Source organism: Crocodylus siamensis, chromosome 3 (genome assembly GCF_052110815.1).
Source record: "Crocodylus siamensis isolate JL-2025a chromosome 3, ASM5211081v1, whole genome shotgun sequence".
NCBI classification, from domain to species: domain Eukaryota; kingdom Metazoa; phylum Chordata; order Crocodylia; family Crocodylidae; genus Crocodylus; species Crocodylus siamensis.
Window position 1 is genome coordinate 86,997,241 of NC_143397.1, and position 24,305 is coordinate 87,021,545.

Genomic DNA, 24,305 nt, shown 5'->3' on the forward strand with positions numbered 1-24,305 from the left:
AAAAAATTAGACAGTAGTTGACAAGCTATGAAGCCATCTCTTTTCAGCATATGCTATGGTAGGAGACAGAAATAAGCTTTCAGTTTTTCATAGCTATAGCCAACTGTTACTCTGGAATTGGAATACGATCATTAACCCTAGGTTTAGAAGCAAAAGATAAACATTTAGAAAAACCTTCAGATAGGAATCTAAATGTTGTTAGCTGGGTTCCTAGAAACTTAGCAGTAACTTGTCACTTAATTGTAGTCCAGTTTTGTCAAATATAATGTCTGGTAAAATACAACGCACTTGCTTTCCCATAACAGAAAGTAAAGGCAAATGGAAGTAGTCAATCCTTTAAATTCACATGCTGAATTATTTTGGAAAACAGCATCCTGGACGTGCTACTGGGAACTGAAAAAATGTATCTGGCCAGACGGGTTTAAGCAAGAGCCCCCTCCCCCCGCAAACACTGATGCTCAGATTTGTTACAACCTGTCAGTCTTCTCCTGGTTCAGACTGAAAAAACGGTCTCCAGCAACATTTCACTTATTCCTATTAGTACATCCTGAGCAGGCTACTATAGAAGCACTCGAAGGGCTGTTCAAGGGAGTGACAGGAACACTAACTGAAGGACTCGGTTCTAAAAGAACTAGGGCAACTGCTTCCCCATTGTGGATCCTGAGCCTTCCACTAAAAATAATGGAGACAGGGCAGACAACAAAGAAAAGATACTAAAGGGAAAAGAGTAAAGGAGGATGGCACTGAAAAAAAAAAAAGTGATCTGGATTGTTCCCAGGGCCAACCCGATTCCAAAGACAATAGTATTAAATGACAGAGAGGAAAAAGGGAGTGACCTGCCCTGCAAAAGTTTCATTAAGAATTTGGGCTGGTGTATGAGGATGCAGAGGCTATATCAACTGTCGGGAATCTGAGGCCCTTCTGGCAGTTAAGTGTTTTCAGTAGAGGATTACTTCAAAAGCTAAGCACCTCTTGACCTTTTCTGCTATTATGAGACAACAAGGGGGACAAAGTAACCCCTATAGCAGTCCTATTCAGAGTGCAGAGAACTAGAACCTTTGGTTCCTTAAGGAGAAAGATTCTGCTCACTGCTGCCCAACTGAAATACTATCAAAAGCTGGGATGACAACAGCCAAGACAGAAGTGCATTAGAAGTGCTGTTTGCACTGCTGAAGGAAGTTACTTCAAACCATACACGCTGGCTCTGCATCTGCAATTGCAGGAAGCAGTCACAGCACAGGTATCCTTGACTTACGATCCAAAGACTCCTCACTGATGAAATAAGACACAATCTGTGTTTTAAAATTAAAAGGTTTAAAAAGTCTGAACAGCTTCTTCAAACTAACCTCGCTTCTTCTCCATCTTCTTAACTTCTGGTTTCTTGCCTTCCTCTTTACTCTGCCTATCAAAAATGTTAAAGATTTTACAACAATTGACATCTTTTAAAAGCTGTATGTAAAACATCTTTTAATGAGATGTGTTTTAGAGATGCTTTAGTGAAACATTAGCAAAAGGGAAAAGGCAAGCCCTGATCTTGTATAACTAACACTTTTATTTAAAGAAGATCCTGTAGGCAGAAGATTGTAGTCCATTTTTTGTCAAATATAACTTCAGAGGATTGTAGTCACTTAAGTGAAATCTATTTTTGTCAAATATAATGCCTGATAAAAATGATGAACTTGCTTTCCCATAACAGAAGGTAAAGGCAAATGAAGTAGTCAGTCCTTGAATTCATATGTGCTGAATTATATTCTGGAAAATAATATACTGGATATGCTACTGGCAAATGGAAAAGTGTATCTGGCCAGATAATACGTTTGCTATCAACAGAAGTTAGTGTTTTCAGAGCAAATGGAAACAAACAAAAGTCAAGGAAATAAATACGCATTTCTAAATTTTATTCTTTATTTATTCTACAGAAAAAGCTGTAACCTATGAAACATTTGTGCATGCAGAATCTTTAACTGTAAGACCATTTTAATGACTAGTACACTTTGAAAGTGGTAAATGATTCCACCTCAGTTATGCATAGGAATTTGGGAAAAAGTGATCATATAGCCAAAACCGCCCAAAACAAACCTCCCAAAACCCACACACCACAAAACAGCACAATACAACAGTAATGAAGTAAAGATATCTACAAAACAAAGTAAATTCTTAAGTATCCTACTAGTTATATTGTATATTAAAAATCAAAATTGTAAAATCAATTGTATATAAAAATCAAACTGCATTTTAATTTTAAGGTAGAGTAAGAGTTTTAGCCTATTTATTTATTATTTTTCAAATCTCCTGGCTCTCCCTCTTTGGGTGAGGGGGAAGGGGGAAGAAACCCGCCCCCCGCTAAAGTTATGAAATCGTAGCCTGAAGCAAAACTAAAGTTTGATACTCCACTACACGTTCAGTAACTATGACAAACCACTGCTTATCAAAAATCTCCAATACGTCACGTTCAGTTGTCACTTTGCTTGATAAGTCCCAGCAGGCTTTAGGGGCATGTTTTGTAATTCATATACTGCTTTTGAAGCTTTCAATTCACTAGATGTTAGAAGACATATAGAAAAAAAGTCAGTCCTCCCCCTTTCATGCTCATCATGTCCTACACTTTCCTTTCATAATCTATAAAATGATGGAGTCATGGATTTCTTAGTCCTTAGGATTTTTTATTATTATCAATTATACAGACCCCCTAAGGAGAAATAACAACAATATCTGTTTGGCTCAGATAAAAATGGCTAATACTAATGATATAAAGGGGTATCTTATTAGAGATTAAGATAAACTGACAAAGAACAAGTCATCTTATTTTCATTCAACTGGCTGAGAACCTTACAGAAAACAGCATAGACAGAAAATATATAAATATATATTTTATATTAGATTTAGCATCAACACTGGTCACTATAGTCCATGATATGCTGTATCCCAATACTGCAACCAACAGCTTCTCTCTATAATTACTCCAGTGCACCTGGGCTTAGTTCCTCAGAGATATGAAGCAAATTAGACACCTGTTTCAAAAGGAAGAGGCTTTTTTTTTTTTATATACATTAGTATAACCAAAACAATACACTACAAATTTGTTGCAGAAATAAAAGATATACTACAGAATTTACATAACACATTAAAGCAGTTGCAAAGAAATGGTAAGGCAGGAGATGCTTACCATTTGGCAGCTAGCCAGGAAGAGAAATTAGTTTAGTGCTCCAGGGAAGGAGCAGTAGAAGAAAAGAGGAAAGGTCTGAGGAGAAGGACAAAAATAGGCTGGGTTTCTGTTAATGGGTGCGGAAAAGTTAGCAGAGAGAGGGCGTGCGTTAAATGTCGTCATTACATGTTGAGGGAGGGACCATTTTCTTAGCTGTTCTCCCAGAGTTGTTACCTTGTTCTCCCCTTCTTTCTCCCTCCCACTAATTGTGGGGCTGGGTACATCATGATCTCCTGGTGGCTCCTTCTTCACCCATTCCTGGAATTGCTCTCCAGAATAGGGCAGATTTCTTTCTACTGTCCCCACCCCCCCAAGTTTCTGGCAGTATCTTCTCTCCATGCGGATGCTTGGCTTGTTTGTGATAATTCTCTTCTGAGTGCAGAGTGCTCTTGAAATCACTCAATTGGCTTTGCAGAGCCAGAGTAGCATAAGGCAGAACCTTTTCCTTGTTCTGTCTGACGGTGTGGACTCCAGCTGCCAGACAGAGAAGGAAATGTTTTCCAGGGGACCCTATGCATTCCACAACCTGACGAGAATTCCAGTCACGGAGTTAATGGGACCCAGCCCTCTCAGCCTCATATATTCCAGATGAAAGGCCGGAACAGTTTTATTGGACAGAATTAGTTCTTTCTTCACAAGAGCAGGCTTGAATATGGGAAACATCCTTAGTATCTACATTTTTAAACAGAATCTGTCAACTTTGCGCTTATGTTATAGGAAGCCTACGTCACTGGAAAAGGGAATCCAAAAAATATAACAAGCATCATAATATTTTCTCCCATCCTCCCCCAAATCACACTTGTCATCTCATCTACTGAATTACAAAAATTGACCCTCTGTTCATATAAATATTACAAAAAAATAGCACTAGGAAGAAAGGGGGGGAAGGGAGACCACTAGCAGATATAATTGCAAACTATTTGAAAAGGAATTCTCTCTCAGATTTTGCGTCTCATTTTTATTAATCTTACAATTACTGCTACAAGTTTGCACAGCCAACAAAGAATTATTACTCACGGTTCAGTCTCCATCTGCTCTTCTTGTTTGCGCTTTCTTTCTCCTACTTCTCGCTCATGTTGGCTTTTTAACACATTTCTTCTATGAGCTCCCTGAAAATTTCTTCCTCCTTTTTTCTTCTGTTTGTTTAATAGAGTTTAGGGATTGGAGTGGGGAGAGAGAAGGAGTCTTTAGACTACTGCAAATCAAGAATATTAATAGTTAAACCTACCTGCCATAATTTTTAGACCTACAGCAGTGTTCCATTCAGCAGAAATATTTGAACCTGGAATTCCCACACAATTAACCCTAACCAACCACTGTGGGCTAAGAGATTCTTGTGCATGTGTTAAAATTGTGAAATCTGACTCTTTTCCTTTCCCCAGAAGAAAGGAGAGGCCACAAACTCCCAAAGATGATGCAACAGAATCTATGTGATTAGATTAGAATGTAATTAGATAGCCACACTCTACTTCTGTCCTCTCCAAATAATCAAAATAGTCTTATGTTTTCTGAAGAAGCTTTTATAACAAGAGCTAAAAGAAAAAAAAAAGTCCAGATATACATTAATGAGAACACACACCTTATCACCTTCCTGCTCTTCTCCTTCCTCCTCAGAATCAGAAGCTGACGCAGAGCCCACTTTGGCAGTGTTCTTCCTTTTTGGCTCAGCCTCCTTTTTTCCTTCCTTTTTATCAAGGTCTTTCCTTGGTTTGTCTTCTTCCTTTTGACTCTCCTCATCTTTTTTCACCTGCTTTTTTGTTTTTTCTTCCGGTCCTTTTTTCTTGGTCTTATCTTCCTCATGAACTCTAAAAAGTTTAAGAAAATTTTAGTCAATTATATACAGGCCATACCTAAACTTCATAATCCTCATTTTTAGCTAGTCTAAAGGGTTTAATCATATGCTCTAGTATTTGGAGGATTGAAGCCTCAGAAATACAGGCTTCTTATTTTTAAGAACCTGGTCTCCAATCCTGCACATATGTATACATATACCCAATTTTAAAATATTCTAATAAGCGACTTCAATGGAACTGCTCACATGCTTAATCACATGCAAAAGGGTTTACAGGACCAGGGCTTGGGTCACCACTACTAATCTTAAATTAGTTACACTAGAAAGATTTAAGGCTCATTTCTTATACAGCTGCACATCACAAAGATCAAGTTTCAAATATATGAACAATCGATTCATTCTTTCAAACATCATGATGACTGAGAAGATTACAGAAGCTACAAGACAGGGAAAAGTAAGCTTTACAAACATGAAGGCTAGGGACAGACATTACACGCAAACTAGTTTAAGTGATCAGAAACTGGTTTAAACCTGTAACAACTGATGTTCAGTGCACATAAACCAGTTTGAAAATGGCTGAAACCAGTTTGAGATACACCTGGTTGAATATAGTATTATACTTAACTGATTTGGCTCAAACCAGTTTTTGCAATGTCTGTCCCAGACCCCTTGCTGGTTTAAGATAAAGCAGACACCCCCAGCACCCCAGCATGCTCTCTGGGTTGGGTGGGGCTCTCTGCTCCACAGCAGGATTAACCCCTCCCTTCTGCTCCCTGGCCAAAGCTCTGGCAGAGACTTGCAGGCACAGTAGGGTCTGCTGGCTCCCCCACACCCCACTGCTCAAGCAGGAAATCCCCCCCCTTGATCCCATCTCCCACAGCAGGGACCCCAGCCCCTAGGCATGTGATATACTAGCTAGTTAATGCCAAGGTGTCTCTGTGTGAGACTGTCTTCAATTTCACTGGGGCAGGAAGACAAAAAAGTGACCACTTAGGGCTGTTTGAAGCTAACCAACAGGTAAGCTGTTTAAGAAGAGTTTGAAGTAATGGAGAGAGGCTATTGTTTTGCTGATGAGGTGATAAATACTTTTTTCAGCCCCCTGCTGGCCTGCTGGCTTGCTCCACTGTCAGTGTGCTGCAGACAGTATGATGAAGCAGTGAGGAGATTGAAAAGCTCTATATCATCCACACATGCATATGCTGCATACCACCTCCTGCTCCTTGAGCAGGAAAAAGTCTGGGATGGTGCAGGTAGACCACCCTCAGAGTATTCTGCTGGGGCCTGGCCAAACCCTATCCCCACCTCAGCTCAGCCCTGTGCAAAAGGAAGAGAGGATTGCTCTAGCACTCCCTGGCTTCTAGCCTGAGCCACTGCAGGCATGTGCCTGAATTCTTCAGTTCAGAGAGAACATCTATGCAGTTGCAAACTGATTCAATCTAGCCAGGTTAGGATAACTTGCAAAGATTGAATCAATTCAGGCTCAGGCTTTTTGAATGTCTGTCCCTAACCTTAAAAGTGTTAGGGTTCCCCTGATGTCGGTTTGTTGGATTTCTTTTTTGTGGTGGGGTGAATGGCAGACCTTTTATAAAGCAGATGTAAAAGGCTCTTCAGTAAGCTAATAGTTTTTTGTTGGGTGATCCTTCTCTCTTTTATCATAAATGTAGGCACCTGGTATGAATATATACAGGGACAAATAAGAAAAATATCTGCATAACTTCTACAAATTAGGGACAGAAGAAAAGCCCTTAATGTTTTTATTATCCAGGAGTTTAAGCTGTCACATCATCCTTACAGTTCTTTGCTTCATCTCCTGAAGCAAGGTAACATGCATAACAAACTTCGGGTAGGAACTCAACAACGCTTATATTAACTCATGAAAAACAATCATTTGCTTTAAAAATATGCAAAGAGATTTTATATAAGCCAACTCACATGTCACTCTCTGGAGGACAGAGTGTTTTCACCAGTTTGGGTCTGCCTCTTGGTTTTGGAACCTTTGTTTCTGTAGCTAATGTATAGAAAGACCAGGTTAGTCTACAGCCAGTGCTGAAAGCTAGCCAAAATGCCTGTCTGCCTTCATTATCATAGAAATTCAAACTATAACTTACACATGAAGAAAGTACAGGAGACCCTTGCCATTTGCAGGGGATACATTCTAGAGATCCCTGTGAATGGGGAAATCTGCGAATACTGCACTGTATTGATAATAGGCTAGGATAAACAGGCGGGATCCTCGCTGCACTATCATTCACTTTTCTTTCAGATGCCATGATTAAGGGAACAGATTAATGCTGAAATACTGCAATATACTGAATGTAAAAGTATCACCAGAGCGCAGTAAAGTGTCATCGCACTGTGCAGGGAGAGAGTGTGGGTTGGTACGGCACACCATGAATATTCAAAACTGCAAATTGTAAATCTGCGAATGGCGAGGGTCTCCTTCATTAAATTATAAACAGGTTCCTTTAAAAAAAACCCAACATCTCAGTAACACTTTAACAGGTTTGTAAAGGCTTAAATGCAGTGATTCCCATTGCTTTTTCTCTGTGTGCTTTAAGAGTGACGCATCTCCTGTTGCTGTCTATTATTTTAATTATGGAACAGCTAGAGAATAACAGACTCAGAAATTTAGTGAAAATTATTTCAATTATCCAGCTCATTCCCAGGAAGAACACAACTGTTCTGAATAGTGTACTTGCTAGTATGAGTTTTATATGTCCTGTATTACAGAATCCAAAATCCCAAAGAAAAAGTGATCTTTCACAATATTATTGGATATCGGTTAGGAGCAAGTACTTTGAGAAATACAGACAACATAACATTGTCTTACTTCCATTATGATATGCTAAATACCCTTAAAATACTGTACCATAGGCACATTTTACATGATATACTCCTTTCCAAAATGGCAAAACATGTCTCTATTGGCAGGAGATACTGGCCTGCTGTTCCCAGTGGACATGTTGTTAAGAAATATGCTATCCAATGTTTGAAGTACTGAGAATGTCAGTAAGAAGAACTGCTAAGCAACAGATGCACATGCTACAGTACCATTAGGGGATTCTGCACATGTTACCTAGCAATAAATTCTCCAGGGAGTGTTAGAAGCATGTTGTTGCTTAGGTGCCTCCTGCTACTACTCTGTATAAATAATACACTTCAAATCTCATGCCTTCCAGCTGTTCAAAATATTTTGCCCATCTCTTTAAAAGTAATAAAATAGGAAGTTATGTTTTACTAGAAGAAACTGTGAATGACTTAGGTTGAAGTTTGGTACAACTTCCATTTCTTCCTAGTTTAAATGTCAAAAACAAAAATAGCCTGGTGTAAGATTAGTTAAGCTATAGCTGCGCTTCAAAAAATAGTTTTGTTTTTATCATGCCTGCTGGATGGATGGAAGTGAATCAGAGTAATAAACTATCCACTTCTCAGATCACAGGCTAGTGCAGTCATATATAACTGCTGCAAGAATCATTTTTCAACATAACCTATGATTTAACCTATGATTTTTAAAAAGAGTTTTTGCTCAACAAGAATATTTGCAAAGTAATTATTGCCCACCCTAAAAAGCAAGTAAAATAAAGTAGCTATAAATTAAGCCCTGTTATACTTTAACTCCCACCCTCAAATAATGCACAATTAGCAGCAATATTTTTCAAATTATCCAAGACTTGCAGATAGCTCCATTCTCCCTGTTCATCAAAATAGACATATTTACCATTTATAATTTTCTTTAAAGAAATCCTCCAACCCCACATTGTTCCTAGAAGAACGCATTTGCTTTGGAATACCTGAGATGTAAGATGCTGTAGGGAGTATAGGAGCTATGGGGAACATTCTCAGAGTAGAAACTATGGCCTCTTTAAAAAGATAAGGCTCATTTGTGTGGGAAACAAAAGGTGGCCAAAAGACCGCAATATAAACTCCCACAGGAACCCACGATTATTGCAAACCAGGATTATTGCATCTCTCCCCGGATTCAAGGTACATTTTTTGATCTTGCCTTATCTAATAAAGATATAAAAAATGTATGCATGACAGTCCAAAACAAACAACCCCCCAAAAATACCTTGCTTTACACCAGGTAGCCAGGGAAGAAAAACAGAAAGAGAACAAATATGGCTGATATTAGTCATGCTGACTAATGTGCTCCTGGAAGGTGTTCAAATGTTATGTAAAATATAACTGGATTAGTATGTGAAAGCCTTAATATGTGAGTATATGGCTATGATCTCTTATAGATCACCTTTCTTTCCTCTTATTTATATTTCTTTTGACTCTGCACACCTATGATTTGGTTTCGTCTCTGGAAACCTTTAATCACAGATTTATCTTGTAGCAACGTAACTGGTGACTCAAGAATACTCATTCATTTTTTACTTAATTATCTTAAATGGTATAAATTAAGAATAATGTTCCTAGTTTCCAGAATAATACAGCTTTATTGGTTTTAATGCAAAATGAAATAAATCTCAGATACTATTAACATGTATTATTAAAATACACGTTTCAGAATATTTTATGCCCACAGCAGTATTTTTCTTGCTGTCCTATATAATAGCAAATGTGGTTTTAGTCAACTGATGTAACTTCAGTCACAGTTAACTCTTGGGTTTACTGCACACCCTTTTCTGGTGTCACAGATGCACTGGTTCTGCTCTAAATGCACCTCCACAGGCATCTCCTTCATGCAGGGGGGCTTTAAATAACCAGGTTACAGAACGCTCTCTTCTTCCCCTGCTCTTTCCTTTACTCATTACTTGCAGAAATGCCCTTTCATTTCAGTATCAGTTTTAAAGCCCTTGTGAAAAATATAAACCTTTGCTAAGCCATGCTCCATAGAAATAATTGACTCTTATTGGATGCTTAACAGACCAGGAAGTTCTGTGGTAGCTTTAATATCTGTTTCATAGCATCTCAGTTTAAGTCACTTTGTGTGTTGAGTATCTCAGCCCAACACTACATTGTTTTGGACTTGAAGTTTCCCTTAAGCACTGGGTATCAAATGTTGTATAATACTTCTGATTGTGCACAAATCCTCTCAATTTCTATTTGCCCCTCTCCCTCCATATTTTAAGTCAGATGTATGAAAAAAGTTACCTGCTGGTCTTCCTCTTTTAGGGCTTACTTTTGGAGCCACAGTCACTGTGGATGTTGCTGCCACTGCGGCAGGTGTTACCATTGTTGTAGTCTCTTCAGTTTCTGCTTGTTTTTCAGCCTATTATACAGAATATAAATTGCATGAGTTAGGATAAGAATCTTTTTCTTCAATCTTTTCCAAAAAATGGAAGTTTTAGTAACTTTGGCTAAATTTAAATACAATTACTTCACCCTTCTGGCACTAGCATACCACACAAACCACTTTTGTATTTTATTCTTTTTAAAACACAAACAAGCTACAACATACATGCCAAACCCAAGTTACATTAAGAGCAATAAATTATCCCAACAAGAGAAATCAGAAGGATGATTCAAAATATTAATTCTTGCAATTCTTTCAGCACTTAAGTAAAAAAATAAAATTTAGTTACTATCTGAACTGGGTACCTAGTGCCCTATGATCTACTACAACTGGGTTCCTACTGTTTATCTTCTGAACAGACATGCTTCTTTAAAGAAATATAAAACTCTCCAACTTAACAATATAACATCTGTAAAGGAAACTCTTTTAAGAACCAATTATGTCTCTACAACCTTCTGGTAAAGTCCTGAAAAAAGCGTCTCACTAGAAGAAAATGCATAAAAGAATCCCAGATGGATAGTCTCCCAAATTTCTAAAACTCTTCTTGCTAGTGTAACCACTAACAGGAAAATATTTTATCAGGAAGCACAGGAAACATCACTCAACATATATTTAGAGGGTTCACATACTACCTGATATCACACTGTTTAACTAGTCTTCAGATGGCCCTCTCAAAAAAGCTGCTTTAAAAAACTGGAAAAACTGAGAATAGAAGAAAAAAGGCTAGAACTGAATTTCAACCGAAACACTGGAAACTTCAAGTAACTAGGACTCAGATCCAAATTGGAGCTCATCTACACAGAACTCCATTATATTCCTGACAGAGACACTGTTCCTTGTATTTTCAAGGATGCCATTAAAGATCAAGTTTTCAGAATCTATTTGAGGACAGATTCAAGATTTGCCCAGGAAGTTCACAAATTCTAGGGTATGGATACTCATTAAGTAGAAGGAGACAAAGCATCTTAGGTTCCAAACCAAGAACAGGAGTTTAAAAAGATACCAGGGGAAAACAATTCCCAGATAAGGAACTTCCAAAGATGCCTAACTAATATTTATCTTTGGCAGAGACTAAGGCCCCCTCTACACATTAAAGCTACCACACAATCAACTGGTTAATTACCTAATTACATTTAAATCAGCTACACATGCAAAGTAGCTATCATACCATAAAAAGCTCCAACCAGCTATGAAGTTAGACCTCAAAAATGTGTAAACATGATATAAGGTTGCTATTGACCTTTAATTTGCACTTGTAGCAGGTTCTCCCTTATGGCTGGGGACCCATCAGCTGACAGGCCTCCCAGCCACAAAGGTACACCATGCCCTGCATGGCACACTCGGGCCCAGAGGATCACAGCAGCCACAATCCCCAAGGCTTGGGGGTACCTGAAGCCCTTGGACCCAGAGGATCATTACTGCCATGAACCCCAAGGCTCGGAGATACAACACAACCTCAGGGTTCACATGGGCAGCTGGGAATAAGAGCCCCATCATGTGCAGAACTCTGGGTCCCAGCTGCATGTGGCCCCCACGCTTGGAAGACCCCTCAGCCAAGTGGGCTCCCGGCCATAGGAGCCTGTTACTTGTCGAGGCAGGGGGGCCCAGGATCAGGCTCCCCCTATACTGGCAATACAGAGCGATTGAATCTAATGCATGATCCCACAATCACACCTCCTGCCATGCACACGTAGCATGGCAGGAAGTGCAATTATATGGATCGCATATTAGACCCCGTCTTGCCTTTACCTGAACATGTAGAGGTGGCTTTAGTGGCTAAACTATAACAATTCTCTTAAATTCTTAAAGACTTAATGATACAGTCTTTAGTCTTATGCATCCTATTCACATCATATGCTTAATCAGTTGACTTAAAGGATGCTATTTTTACAGGTTGTTTCATCAAAGGTTTGATATAAAACACAAACTCCTTGCAAAAGGTACTGTCTTTTAACAAGGAACAAGGTCTTTGAAAGCGCCATACACCAATCCCTGTTGTAGGAAGTCCATGGGATAAAAACCAGACAAAGAATCCTGCTCCAAAGAGAACAAAATTTCCCTTGTTCCAACTCACAGCTATCAAATCCACTGGGAATGTCAAATACAGAAGCAAACCTCTTAAGTGCTTATAAATTCTAAGGAGAAGTACCAACAAGATTCATACAATAGCTATCTGCCTTGTCCTGAATGAGATTTGTAACCTTAGCAGTTCAGAATACAAGTCGATTCCCAATTTCTAGAAATTCTATTACTGTACCAAGAAGTGTCTACAGAGAGGTGCAATCTTACAAAGACAAAATTTCCTCATTCAGTCACTGTCTTATACAAGTAACTGGAGTTCCTGGAGGCCAAATACCAAGAGTTTCCAAAGAACTACAGATTGTGAAACCTTTCTTTGGACAACCAGACTAGAAAATAAAGGTGGTCTCAGATTATCTGGGGGTGATTCAGATGTTCAGGAGGATTTCAGAAAGCTACTCCTAAAACTAGACGAAAAAGCTGAGGGGTTTGAGTAGTTAAAAGTATCTTTACATACTGTATATTGTCTCCTGTCCAAATCCTCTACAAACTGGAAGGTCATAGATATGATGCCTATTACTATCAGACTAGTAAGAAAATACAGCATGCAAGAGAGGCCTAAAGACATCAGGGGGAATTGGTAATAGACACACAATGATGCAAAATGCGGGTAGCTGGTATCTGGGGGGGGAACAACTTACCTAGGGACAAGATTTTCACTTGCTGAAAAGTGAATCTGAGATCTCTCTACAGGCCTAGAACAGGGGTGGGCAGTTATTTGGGAGAAGTGGGCCACATAGGCAGTTCTGGTCAGCTACTGTGGCCTGGTCAGCACACCGCACCCTCCCCCTCTGCAGCTTCTCCCTGCCACTGCCATCAGAGCCCAAAAGCAGCTGAGAGTGCAGCCCTGGCACTGGCCAGAGTGAACCAGCTCCAGATCAGCTGGGACCTACACATGCAAGCCTGGCCCTGGCCCCAGGCTGCCCTGCACCTGCTACAAACCCACCCATAATAAACAGCAGTGGCAGCGACTGCAGTTAGACAGAAGGTGCTGCTATGCACGAGGGAAAAATCAGTTGCCTCCCCACTTGTCCTGCCAGGCCCTTCTTGCTACAGCCTCCCAGAGCCTGCAGCTCCTCTCTGCTGCCACTGCCACCCCACTGAGCAGCCCAGAGGCAGTCCTGGTGGTGATGACAACAGTGAAGAGCAGCTGCAGGGTTGCCCAGGCATGGGCTCCAGGTTGCTGCAACAAGAAGTGCCTGGTAGCAGCAAAAGGGGAGGTGACTGTTTTTCCTCTGCACCCAGCAGCAGCTGCTGCCCAGCCAACACTGCTGCTTATCATGGGCAGGCAGGTCCAGAGCAGGTGCGGGGCAGTTCAGGGCCAGGGTTGTGCTCATGGGTCCCAGCTGGTCTAGAGCTGATCCACTCTGGCCAGGGTGAATTCAGAGTGGGTGCAGGAGAGATTAAGGCCGGGGCCAGGGCTGTGCGTGTGGTTCCCTGCCAGTTTCCACAGGGCTGGGGCCAGCAACAGCAGCAGGAAGGAGCTTCTATCGCCTGGACTGCCTAGAAATAGAGTCCAACTGTGGAGCTGTGGCACCTGGGCCAGGTGGGTCCAAGGGACAAAGACTCTTTGTGGGCTGAATCCAGCCCACAGGCTATATTTTGTTCACCCCTAGCCTAGAAGCTTTGCATACGCTTAAGTCATCCTTCTTAGAACCACCACTAGTGAAAACTAGTTCCCTTTCCTACCAGAAACGCTCTTGAATGAGCGCCAAAAAAGTTGTTTTTGTTAATCCTGCTGAAAATAAGTTGGTACTGCTATCCATTCAATGTTATTTATTGGTTCAAAAACAAGTGAATGAAGACAGGGATGGGGGGGGCAGAAATCTGTAACGCTTGTAAGAAAATCCTCTTCTGACTCCCCACCACTTAACTTCACTTCTCATTTGCTTAGGCTCTTGGGGTGCTGTTTTGGTCACAATATATAACAGCATCTTACTACCCCCTCAAACACCAGGCTTTTCAGCCTCAGATAAAGACATTTCTGTTTCCACAATCTATGGACCTGCCCCTTTAAAAAGACAGAGTAATGCCTTAAAAATACTTTTTAGGAGGCAAGGGACAAGGAGGATGGGGGGGTGGAGAAAGAGTTGATTATGTAAATAGTGGTGGTGTTATATGGGTAAGAAAAAGCTAGTGGAGAGGTTAATATTGAACTCAATTATGCTATAAATGTTTTAATTTAGTGTCTTCCTTGTAATTAGCTCTCAGAATTATACTAATCAGGAACCTGTATTTCTTTTTTTTTGGCAACAATAAATGCCTTGTATGAAAGGATGACAGGCCATTGGCTTTCCCTTAACTTTGAAACTTCAGCTGAAATCCTGAAACTAAGAGTGAGTCAATGTTTCAACTTCTGTTTTCACCTTTAAAAAAAACAAAACAAACCTTTTAGAACCTTTACAGATTCCAAAAATCAGAATCTAAAGAATCATTATCATCAAAAAATCATAAAGTGTCAGTAAATTAGAACACTATGAAATGCAATAACATGAAATTATACATGTTATGGAAGGTTATCTTAAATAAATAAATCCATTAAGAAGATGCTAAAGAAACAAATGGCAATTGTTGAGATATTCTGTGTGTGAAAATATTTACTAGTTTCCAGGGGAGCTGAACTCTTAATATAACCAGGTACCATAATCATTTAAAAAGACACCCAGTAAAAAGGAAAATCAATAAGGACTTGTAAATTCATCAAGGTTTTAAATTAGGTAACAAGACTTAAGTGTCTCTCTTTTCATTCTATGAGGCATAAAAGTTAGAGCTAAACACACACTGCAGTGATTGTATTAGAATCAAGTACATTCTTTTTGTCTACAGTTCAGTACATAAAGATGCTTAAATTTTAGAAATTGGTCAATTTAAAGTACTTACTTCCTTTTTCTTAGGATTTGTAATAACATCATTTTGTATCGTTACCACTGAAGACCTACCAAATTTGCAGATTTCGCAAAATCCAGGCAACGTCCATGAAATCCATGGGGGGCTGGGGGGAAGACTTACAGAAAAGAAAATGCTCATTCCTCAGAGGGAGCCAGCACTCTTCGGCGTGCTGCACCAGCCTGGCACGGTGAGGAGGGGGGGGGGGGGGGATGGGGCTGCCCACTTGAAGGGCTGCAGGCAAGATGGTTGCTGCCCCTACCCACGGTGGCTGTGTGAGGGCTGCCTGTTATATGGCTCTGCCATAGTGAGAATCGGTAATGCAGCTGGGGCCAAGGCACTCTGGGAACAAAAAACTCAAGAACCTAAACAAAAAGCCCCTGATTAAATCTATGCTCCATTAAATCACCAGAGTTGATGTCCCAAAATACCTGGACAGCAAAAAGGTCAGGACACAATCCAACAGAAACTTTCCTTCTAGACTCTGAAGAAGTGCATGTGTAGTCTATGACAATCTAGGTACCTGGTATGAGTCACAAAAGTGAATAAACCTGGATGTGGGCTTCAAGCCAAGACATAGGAGGCAGGGCCCGAGGCATGCCACTAGGAATAGCCATGGGGTCAGCAAAGTGGGGGTGGCACAGATTACTGGAGCATCAGGTCAAGGTTTGGGTCAGAGGTGCTGAGAATGTAGGGGCCAAGTTCCAGAAAAACCAAGAGGGAGAACCTGAGAGACAACCTGAGAAGTGAGCCAATCAAGAAGCTAGTGCCAAGTTCCAGAGGAGATCTGAAGTCAGGATCGGGAAGAGCCAAAGCTGAGTCAGGAGCCAGAATGAGAGCGAGCGGTGAATGCAAGGCTTGCTGGAACAGACTGAGGCTATGTCAAGGAATGCTTGCAAGCTTGAGGTGTCAGATGTGTTTAAAAGGGTTGAATGGCACTCTCAGCACTCACTCTGGTTGCAGAGAACTGGGGCAGTCACATTCACCAGGAATCAGGTTCCAGTGTGATAGCTCAAGAGCATGTGGAAGCTGGGCCTAAATGATCAGAAGCCTTGACACCAAAGCCAATACTAGGCTGACATTAATGTTCATAGGAGGCTCAGTACTGTTAAATGTGAAGAGGCTGGTACCAAAGACTGCTAAAACTGGCACCAAATTTTATAATTTAGTTAGTACTGAGGATAGGAAGGTGTGTACTAGGTCATGTAAAACTTAAAGCATCTAGTACTAGATGATACAGCTAATCCTTGTATTATAAAATCGGACAGCAAGCAGTTGGCAACGTTTTCTGGGGGTGGGCCAATACTAAGAGCCAGCTGCTGCTGCCTCTCCCTGCTGCCTGCCTGAGGCACAGCAAAAGAAAAGTTTCTGCCAGACAGCCATGGTATGAGCAAAACCCCTGCCATGAGTCCCCCCAGCTCAGCAGGTCACATCCAATGGCTCCATACAAGCTATAGGTTGCACACTTCTGACATGAGGCTTTAGGGTTGTTGGTTCCAACTTCATCAGAATTGTCATTACCATGACTGACTGGTCTTGACAGTATTTCAGAAGCTCAAAGCTCAGCCAAGTAGTAGGGAACGCTGAATATAGCTTGTACTTTTATTCCAAGGGGTTCATCTTTATGTGTTCTGAGGATTATTTTTTTTTTGTGGCCTGAAGTCCAAACAACTTTAGGTACCGAAAAGACAGAAGGCTTGAGTACTTTTGGAGAAGTCCTACTTGAAGGGAAAAAAATTATCCTTTTGGTGATATTTGAGCCTTTGTCCCCTTTATAGGGGTAAAAGGAATGAAGGAGTATTTCTAAGCAAGGTTAAATTTGATCTTTCAGCTGAGTGTAGTTGGAGGCTGAGCAAATAGATTTTTCTGAGGTAGGCAAGGTTCTTTGGGTAGATGTGGTATCTTTTATTAGACCAACTGAGTAGTTGGAAAAAAGTTTTTGGCAAGCCTTTTCTGAGGTATTCCCTAAGTTGTGCCTCTCAAGATATGAGTGCTATTCATGAAAGTTTTCTAAATGTGGTACTTTCTTTCACTTTTTTCTCTCAGACAAAGCATTCAGCATGCCTATTGCTCACAGGCATAACAGCCCCACAAGAAGGATGGTGTTTTAAGACAGGATTCCTTTACTGTCACAAAACCTCAGGGCTTCAAGAGAAAAAAAATTCCATCAGCAAATAAAGTGTCATTGTCTCTTTACACCAGCCTTAACTATTTGTAGAAACTAACACTTGGAAATGATAGTGTCAGACAATGTGGATACTTCCAAAGTGTAACCAGGGACCATGAGTAGGAGTTGGGACAGTTATACTCCTTTATGCCCTTGGTTTGCTTGAACTGGATAACATGCACCACCCTTGCCACCAAAAGTGCACAGGTACTCAAAGATGCTGAAATAACTCTTATGATTCAGTCACTACCATCCTAATGGCTGTATAACATTTACCTGTCTGCAAATATCCTGCAGTTTTAATGTATGCCTGTGTGCAGGACATACTTTCAGTTTCTCAGCTGTCCTCCCCCCAGACCTGTGCTGCTAGTTGCTTTGGAGAGGAAAAAAACAAAACAAAAAAACCCAACATTATTTCAATGATCAGCAGTGTTTTCACAAGGAAGGAAGAATGGTGTAGCTGAGGTCGAAAGTGGGCTGGTGTTAAGACCCAGATGTTGCTTGGCTGTGGTGCAGCATGCTAAGAGGCTGCAGCTTCATGGCTGGATCCAATGGCTCCACAGGCCAGACTGCCTGCTGGCTATAGGCTACCAACCCTGCTTTATTTAATCCTTGATACCGAGTTGTAGTATAGGAGTTTTGTATCTTGCCAAACAGAATAAGCTTGTATACCACACACATTAAAATGAGTATTTAAAACTCTCAGTGTTCATATGCATTGAAGAAAATTTTTTCTGTACTGTTATCAAGTTTCAGTGTTATGTTTAGCTTTAGAATATCTTTTTTTAAAGAGCTGTTAATCCTTCCAGATTTTATGACTACTTTACCTTAATATTCTTAGTATTTGCTTTCAAATTTAAGGTGTTATGCTTTTATCATTATATATGATTTACATCATTTTCAATTTAGTTGATTTTATAAGTTACTTAATAACTTTTCACCATTTTAATTTTACAGTTTAATTGTGTGTTATTTAGCCAATGTCACTCTATGACTCACAAAAAAAGAACCTCTGGTGACAATTTGGGAGCATCTCCTTGCTAATCTCATAAATAATTATCATTGCTTATATCCATTTATTTAGTTTCCCTTGTCAGTTGTCATCTCTTTCAAATTTTAACAATGACAATTTTTTATAATATTTATTTCAATTAACTAATGTATAATACTGAAGATTAACCACTTTCATCCTTGTACTTCCCAAAACAAATGACAAACATCCTTTTTCCACAGAATAACGATAAATCCAAAATAAATATTTAAAAAGAACATTTTCAACAGAATGTTAAAAGCAAGACTGATCGATTTAGGAGATGGGTTGAAGAAACAGCAACTGCTTGCAGATCAATAAAAATAACAGAATGGAAGGAAAAAAACTTCAGAGGAAAGGGAGAGACATGCCAACATTTACACACAAAACCTGAAAATCTTGTATTTTGGACTCCCATTTGCAATCCTTCGCAAATACTCAACTCACCTGGTCTACTTACAGGTGCTCACCAAATGTGAGAAAACAAAGCACAGATCAAAAAAAAAAAGTCAGCCATCACTTACCTCCTCTGCTCCACATTTCCTGCATACTAATCATCCTGAAAATATTTCCTCAATCTAATCACAGTCACTTAAATTTGGGGGTAAGATTTTTTTGAGTAAACTTTCAATGAAAGCAACATTTCTAGATTATGGAATTCATCAATACTTGTATTGTTTTCCAGAAAGCAAACTGACTTGCATATACATTGCTATGCAAATTAAGATTTACTTGATTGTAGTAAAGCAATAAAAATCAATAAAAAAACCCCACACATCACCACATCTACAACACAAGGAAGATAAATTATGCATGCTATTACCTTTCTTTTTCTCCCTCTTCTAGCAGCTTTAGGAATAGGTACATCATTTCCCTTCACAGTATCCTAAAAATATAAAATTTGTGATGTTAGCAAAAATGTAAGGACCAATTTAAGGCAGACAAAGTTCTTTGGGCGAATCTGGTATCTTTTATTAGACCAACTTAAATAGCTGGAAAACAATTATTAAGCAAGCTTTTGGGTTCAAAAACCCTTCATCAGGCTAAGGAAGTTTCAGCAGTTGGTGTGTGCTCTTCCTGGATGGAATGAAAGTTTTCTTTCTTACATCTAGCCTGAATTTAACCTTTGAGTTTATGCCCATTGGTCCCTGTTCTCCCTTGAGGTGCCTTCCTGAAGAACTGCTCTCCAAGTTCTGGGTGCTCACCCCTAATGTACTTGTAGGCAGCTATCAAGCTGCCTCTCAGCCTTCTCTTACTCAGATTGAACAGGCCCAGTTCCTGGAGTCTCTCCTCACAGGGCCTACCCCTCCATGCTCTTGACCATACTCGTGGCCCTTCTTTGTACCCTCTCAAGCTTATCCGCATCCTTCTTAAAGTGCAGTGCCCAAAACTGGACTCCAGTTGAGGCCTCCCTCACCAATGCTGAATAGAGGGAGGAAGAAGCACCTCCCTGGATCTGTTGGCCACACATCAGATGATGCATGCCAGAGTTCTATTTACCCTTCTGGCAACCTCATCACTGTTGTCTCATATTCATCTTCTGGTTGATTGTGACCCTCAGATCTTAGTCAGATGCTTTTCCAGCCACTGGGCTACCATCCATCATGTATTTATGGTGAGGGTTCTTCCTACTCAGGTGAAGGACTTTTGCATTTCTTGTTGTTAAACCTCATCTGATTTTGTTCTGCCTATGAATCCAGTATGTTGAGGTAGTCCTGAATCTCTGCCCCATCCTCTGGTGTGCCCGCATTTCCCCACAGCTTGGTATCATCAGATCATTGAGCTTTCCACCCTCTCATCCAAGTTGTAAATAAATATATTAAACAGCATGGGTCCAAGCACCTGATACCACTGGAGATGGGCCTCCAGGATGAGGCCATCCCATCAATTATAACTCTCTGGGAGTCTACCCACCACCCTGTAGTCTGGTCCAGCCCAGTACCCTCCAGTTTGACTGAGAGAAACTCATGGGAAACAGAGTCAAAGGCTTTACTGAAATCTAAGTAAATTATGTCAACCTTGTGTCCCTCATCCCGATGGCCAGTTACTTGGTCATAGAAGGACATTAGATTAGTCAGGCATGATTTACCCTTGACAAAACCATGCTGGTTGCTTCACAACACCCCTTCACAGTTGCCAGCTTATGACTGATGGCCTCTTTAACAAATTTTTCAAAGATTTTACCCAAGACTGAAGTCAGGCTGACTAGTCTGTAGTCTGCTGGGTCCATCCCCATTCCCTTTCTTACAAGATGGACATCACATTAGCCCTTTTCCAGTTGTCCAGGACTGCTCCCGAGTTCCACGATTCTTCAAACAGCTTGGCCAGTGCTGCTGCTATAAGCTCAGCCAGTTATTTCAGGACTCTTGGGTACAGACTTGAAAGTGTCCAGGTGTTGTAGGAGACCCCTCATCTGTTCAAGACTGATTTAATGTAATCTGTTGTCTTCCCCACGTTCCTTGGGCCTCTGGTCAGGCTAACAGCTCCTGTTTGATTTCACAAATATTGATGTGAAGTATTTATTTAGGATTTCTACCTTTTCCCGGGCGTCAACTGTGGGCTGTGTGCGCCCAATTCAGTAGGGGTCCCACAGTGGATCTCAATTTTTTCTTGCTTCCTATGTATTTGTAAAACGACTTTGTTGTCTTTGCCAGCTTTATTTCTATGCCTGCCTTAGCTTTCCTTGTCTCGTATCTGCAGGTCCATGCAATACAGATGTATTCCTTTCTGGCGGCTTATACATTCTTCCATTGCTTATTGCTACTTCTTTCTTTTCCAAAAGGTCCCCAACACCCTTGTTGAGCCAAGCGGGTCTCTTGGTTCTTTTCCTGCTTTTCACCCGTGTGAGGATGGCCTGTTTTTGAGCTATGAGAATTGCCTCTTTAAGGAAGCACCACCATTCTTGGACTCCCAAATCCTCCCAAAAGACTCCCAAATCCTTGCTGTTCGCAGAGGGCCTCTTCTACTAGCTTCTTGAGCCTGCCAAAAATCGGTCTTTCTGAAATTTAGAACTTCTTTTCTGCTGACTAGTTTCCCAATCTTATGGTGGATGGTGAACCATATCAAGTTGTGATTGCTGTTGCCCAGACCACCACCAGTTCTCAAGTCACCTGTGATGTCCTCCCTCTTCGCCAGCACCAAATCCAGGGCGGCCTTACCCTTAGTAGGCCCTTCCACAACCTGTATCAGAAACAGATGGTCTACTGTTGCTAAAAAATTGGCTGACATGCAGGAGGTGGCCAAGTGGTCCTCCCAACAGATGTCAGAGTAGTTGGAAGTCACCCATGACAATCATGTCTCTAGTGTGAGCTCCCTCAGTCAGCTCTCCAGAGAATGCCTGATCACATTCTTTCTCCTTGGAGGGAGGCCTGTAGTAGACACCCACCATCAGGTCTCCCCCTCCTGGTTCCCATTGTATCCTGCCCCAGAGGGTCTCAAGGAACCTTCCCCGTTGTCAGGAATTACCTGCAGGGAGGGATACCGCTCTTTCACATAGACAGCCACACCTCCTCCCTTCTTCCCAACCCAATCCTTTCTGTATAGCCTGTAGCCCTCAATATTGACCGGCCAATCGTGTGCGTCATCTCATCAGGTCTCTGCCAACCCAATCAGACTGAAAGCCTCATCAGCTAGAAGGAGCACCTCTTCCACCTGTTTAGTTTCCATGCTTCTGGCATTCCCATAAAAGAACCCGAGTTCCCTCTGGTCATCTCAGGTTTTCTGTTATGCTTGTGTCTCAAGATGTTAGTACTTATCTGGACATTCATTGCTTAAGCGCCCTCCCACGTGTCATTGTGGCTAGAGGAGTCACGCACAGCAGTGGAACCTTCTCCCCAATCTCTGGACGTGCCTAGTTTAAAGCCCTCCTCAACAAATTGGCGACTCTCGTAGCGAAGAGCTTCTTTTCTATGCCTGTGAGACGAATGCCATCTATTGCACGTAGGACTGCTGTAGTTAAACTGTGTATCAAGGACAAGGTATCCAAAGTACATTCAGTGGCACCATCTCCGAAGCCTCCTAAGTAATTTCTAACTACTGTGTTGATTTGCAAAAGTATATTAATTTTTCAGTATGGTTGTGACAGAGCAGGAGCCTAGGGGTGGCCATGAACACCCCTAGTGCCCCCTACCGTGCCAAGTTGGTGTCAACGCACCCTCACCATCTCACCCGCCACATCTTTGATGTTAATAATTTTTTTTAAGGGAGGCTGCCTTTTTTTTGTCCTCGTTGACACTGCCTTGATGTAGCCCAGTCTGTGTCCTGCCTTGGGTGACTTGGTACACTCAAGCCTTAGGGGCTACGCGTGGCGCCAACCACCCCTGTACCACGCCCCAAGCCTCGCAGATGTACCGGACGTCGTATGGTGAATTCTCCTCTCAGTGCCCTCGCGGGCGCCTCCTGGCTCATCTTACAATTGCCTGCACCCCACAGACACTCTTTAGTTCGCCTTGCGGCCTGCATCCCACTGGGGCTCCTCCCACAATGCTGCCCGCCCTGGGGCTGGGGTTCCTGCACCTCTGAAATGATGTGCCCTCCCTGGCACTGGGGTCCCCACACTACCGTGGAGTCCCTATGAGGCCTCCTCCAACCCCTAATAGCCTCACCCGATCCTATGGTGTAACAACAAACAACCAAAGCAATAACACAAGCCAATCGGCTGTAACTCAAATCTAAGCCTGCTGGCTAAAGCATTCTCTAAACCATGCAACATCTTGCACTGGTGATTTGTACCTCCAGGCCTTTCCCTTTTCCCCTTTCAGAGCCAAGCTCTTTTCCTTGGTCTAACAGTACTCCTTCGGGCCAGCTGCCAGTTGGGAGAGGGAGAGAGAGAGCGCATTCACAGCCTCACTCTGGGTCTTATAGTGGTCAGCCCTGCCCCTTCCGGTCAGCTGACTCACCAAGTGCTGGCCCTTAGCTCCTCCTGGTTGCCCCTAGCAACCAGCACCTGAGCCCATACTGCTGCTTTTCAGTAGCAGGCACCTTAGTGTCCTGCTACAATGGTGTAAGTGAAGAATATACATTTTGCCTGCCAAAACAGACTAGATAATTATGGATTAAGCACCAAAGTCTGGCTCATCTAATGTTAATGAGATTTAACTCTCAGTGAGCTGAATATGGTGTCTGAAGACACAGGTGCAAAACCTCTGTTAGACATCTGTTGCACTTTCTAATATGTGCACCTTAATGCTAAAAAAAAATTAAGTTTAAATGAAGTTTCTTTAAATAAAAAGAGAAAGATATACCACATACTTCATTACTAGGTTTTTCTGAAGGGACATCATCTTCCTTGGTAGCACCAGTTTCTTTTTCTTCTGTTTCACCTTCCAAGGGTAAATTATCCTGTTTAGCAGGTAACTGTAAAGGAAGAGAATGCAGCTTAACATCACAATTTATATTACTCAAACTATAAATGTGGAAAAGGCAGAAACAGAACAGCCTCTAGATACCTGTATCAGGCTGCTTCCCAGCCTTAGTTTAAATAATTTAATGAACAGGTGATTTTTAAGTTAATGGAATACTATTACCAAAACTAGAATTTTCCAGAAGTGAGAAAAAGATAATTCAGTTATCACACCAACTATTCCTGTGTATATTTTGCTGTTTTATAATGGCATTTATTAAAAAAAGCACACACAATTCCAAATATATAGAACTCTCATGCCGTAATGTCAAAAAGTTGAACACAACACGCAAAACTTGACTACAAAGGGGATAGTGAAGCCAACTGCAAAGTGATGTTAAATGCACAGGGTGATGAAAACGGGGGGAAAAAATCCTCCTACCCTTTAAAAGGCGTTATTTGTAATATCAATAGATTAGAAATTTCAGAAAGAAATGCAGTTTCCAAAATCTATTGTGTCCTCTTAATATTAACTCATTTTTAAGATATAATATTTAACGTTG

General features: G+C 41.1%; 1 protein-coding gene across 3 annotated transcripts in view; it reads right to left on the minus strand.

Annotated features, from left to right (window-relative positions):
• Nucleotides 1-24,305, minus strand: part of PSIP1 (PC4 and SRSF1 interacting protein 1) — a 50,654-nt gene that overhangs the window by 12,577 nt on the left and 13,772 nt on the right. For all 3 annotated transcript variants that reach the window (XM_090038734.1, XM_090038733.1, XM_090038735.1), the window contains exons 6-12: nucleotides 23,652-23,756; nucleotides 19,225-19,287; nucleotides 10,098-10,215; nucleotides 6,930-7,005; nucleotides 4,785-5,010; nucleotides 4,223-4,341; nucleotides 1,347-1,402 (exon numbers count right to left, since the gene is read on the minus strand). In XM_090038734.1, the coding sequence (XP_089894860.1) occupies nucleotides 1,347-1,402; nucleotides 4,223-4,341; nucleotides 4,785-5,010; nucleotides 6,930-7,005; nucleotides 10,098-10,215; nucleotides 19,225-19,287; nucleotides 23,652-23,756 (763 nt within the window). The remainder of the gene's footprint in view (nucleotides 1-1,346; nucleotides 1,403-4,222; nucleotides 4,342-4,784; nucleotides 5,011-6,929; nucleotides 7,006-10,097; nucleotides 10,216-19,224; nucleotides 19,288-23,651; nucleotides 23,757-24,305) is intronic.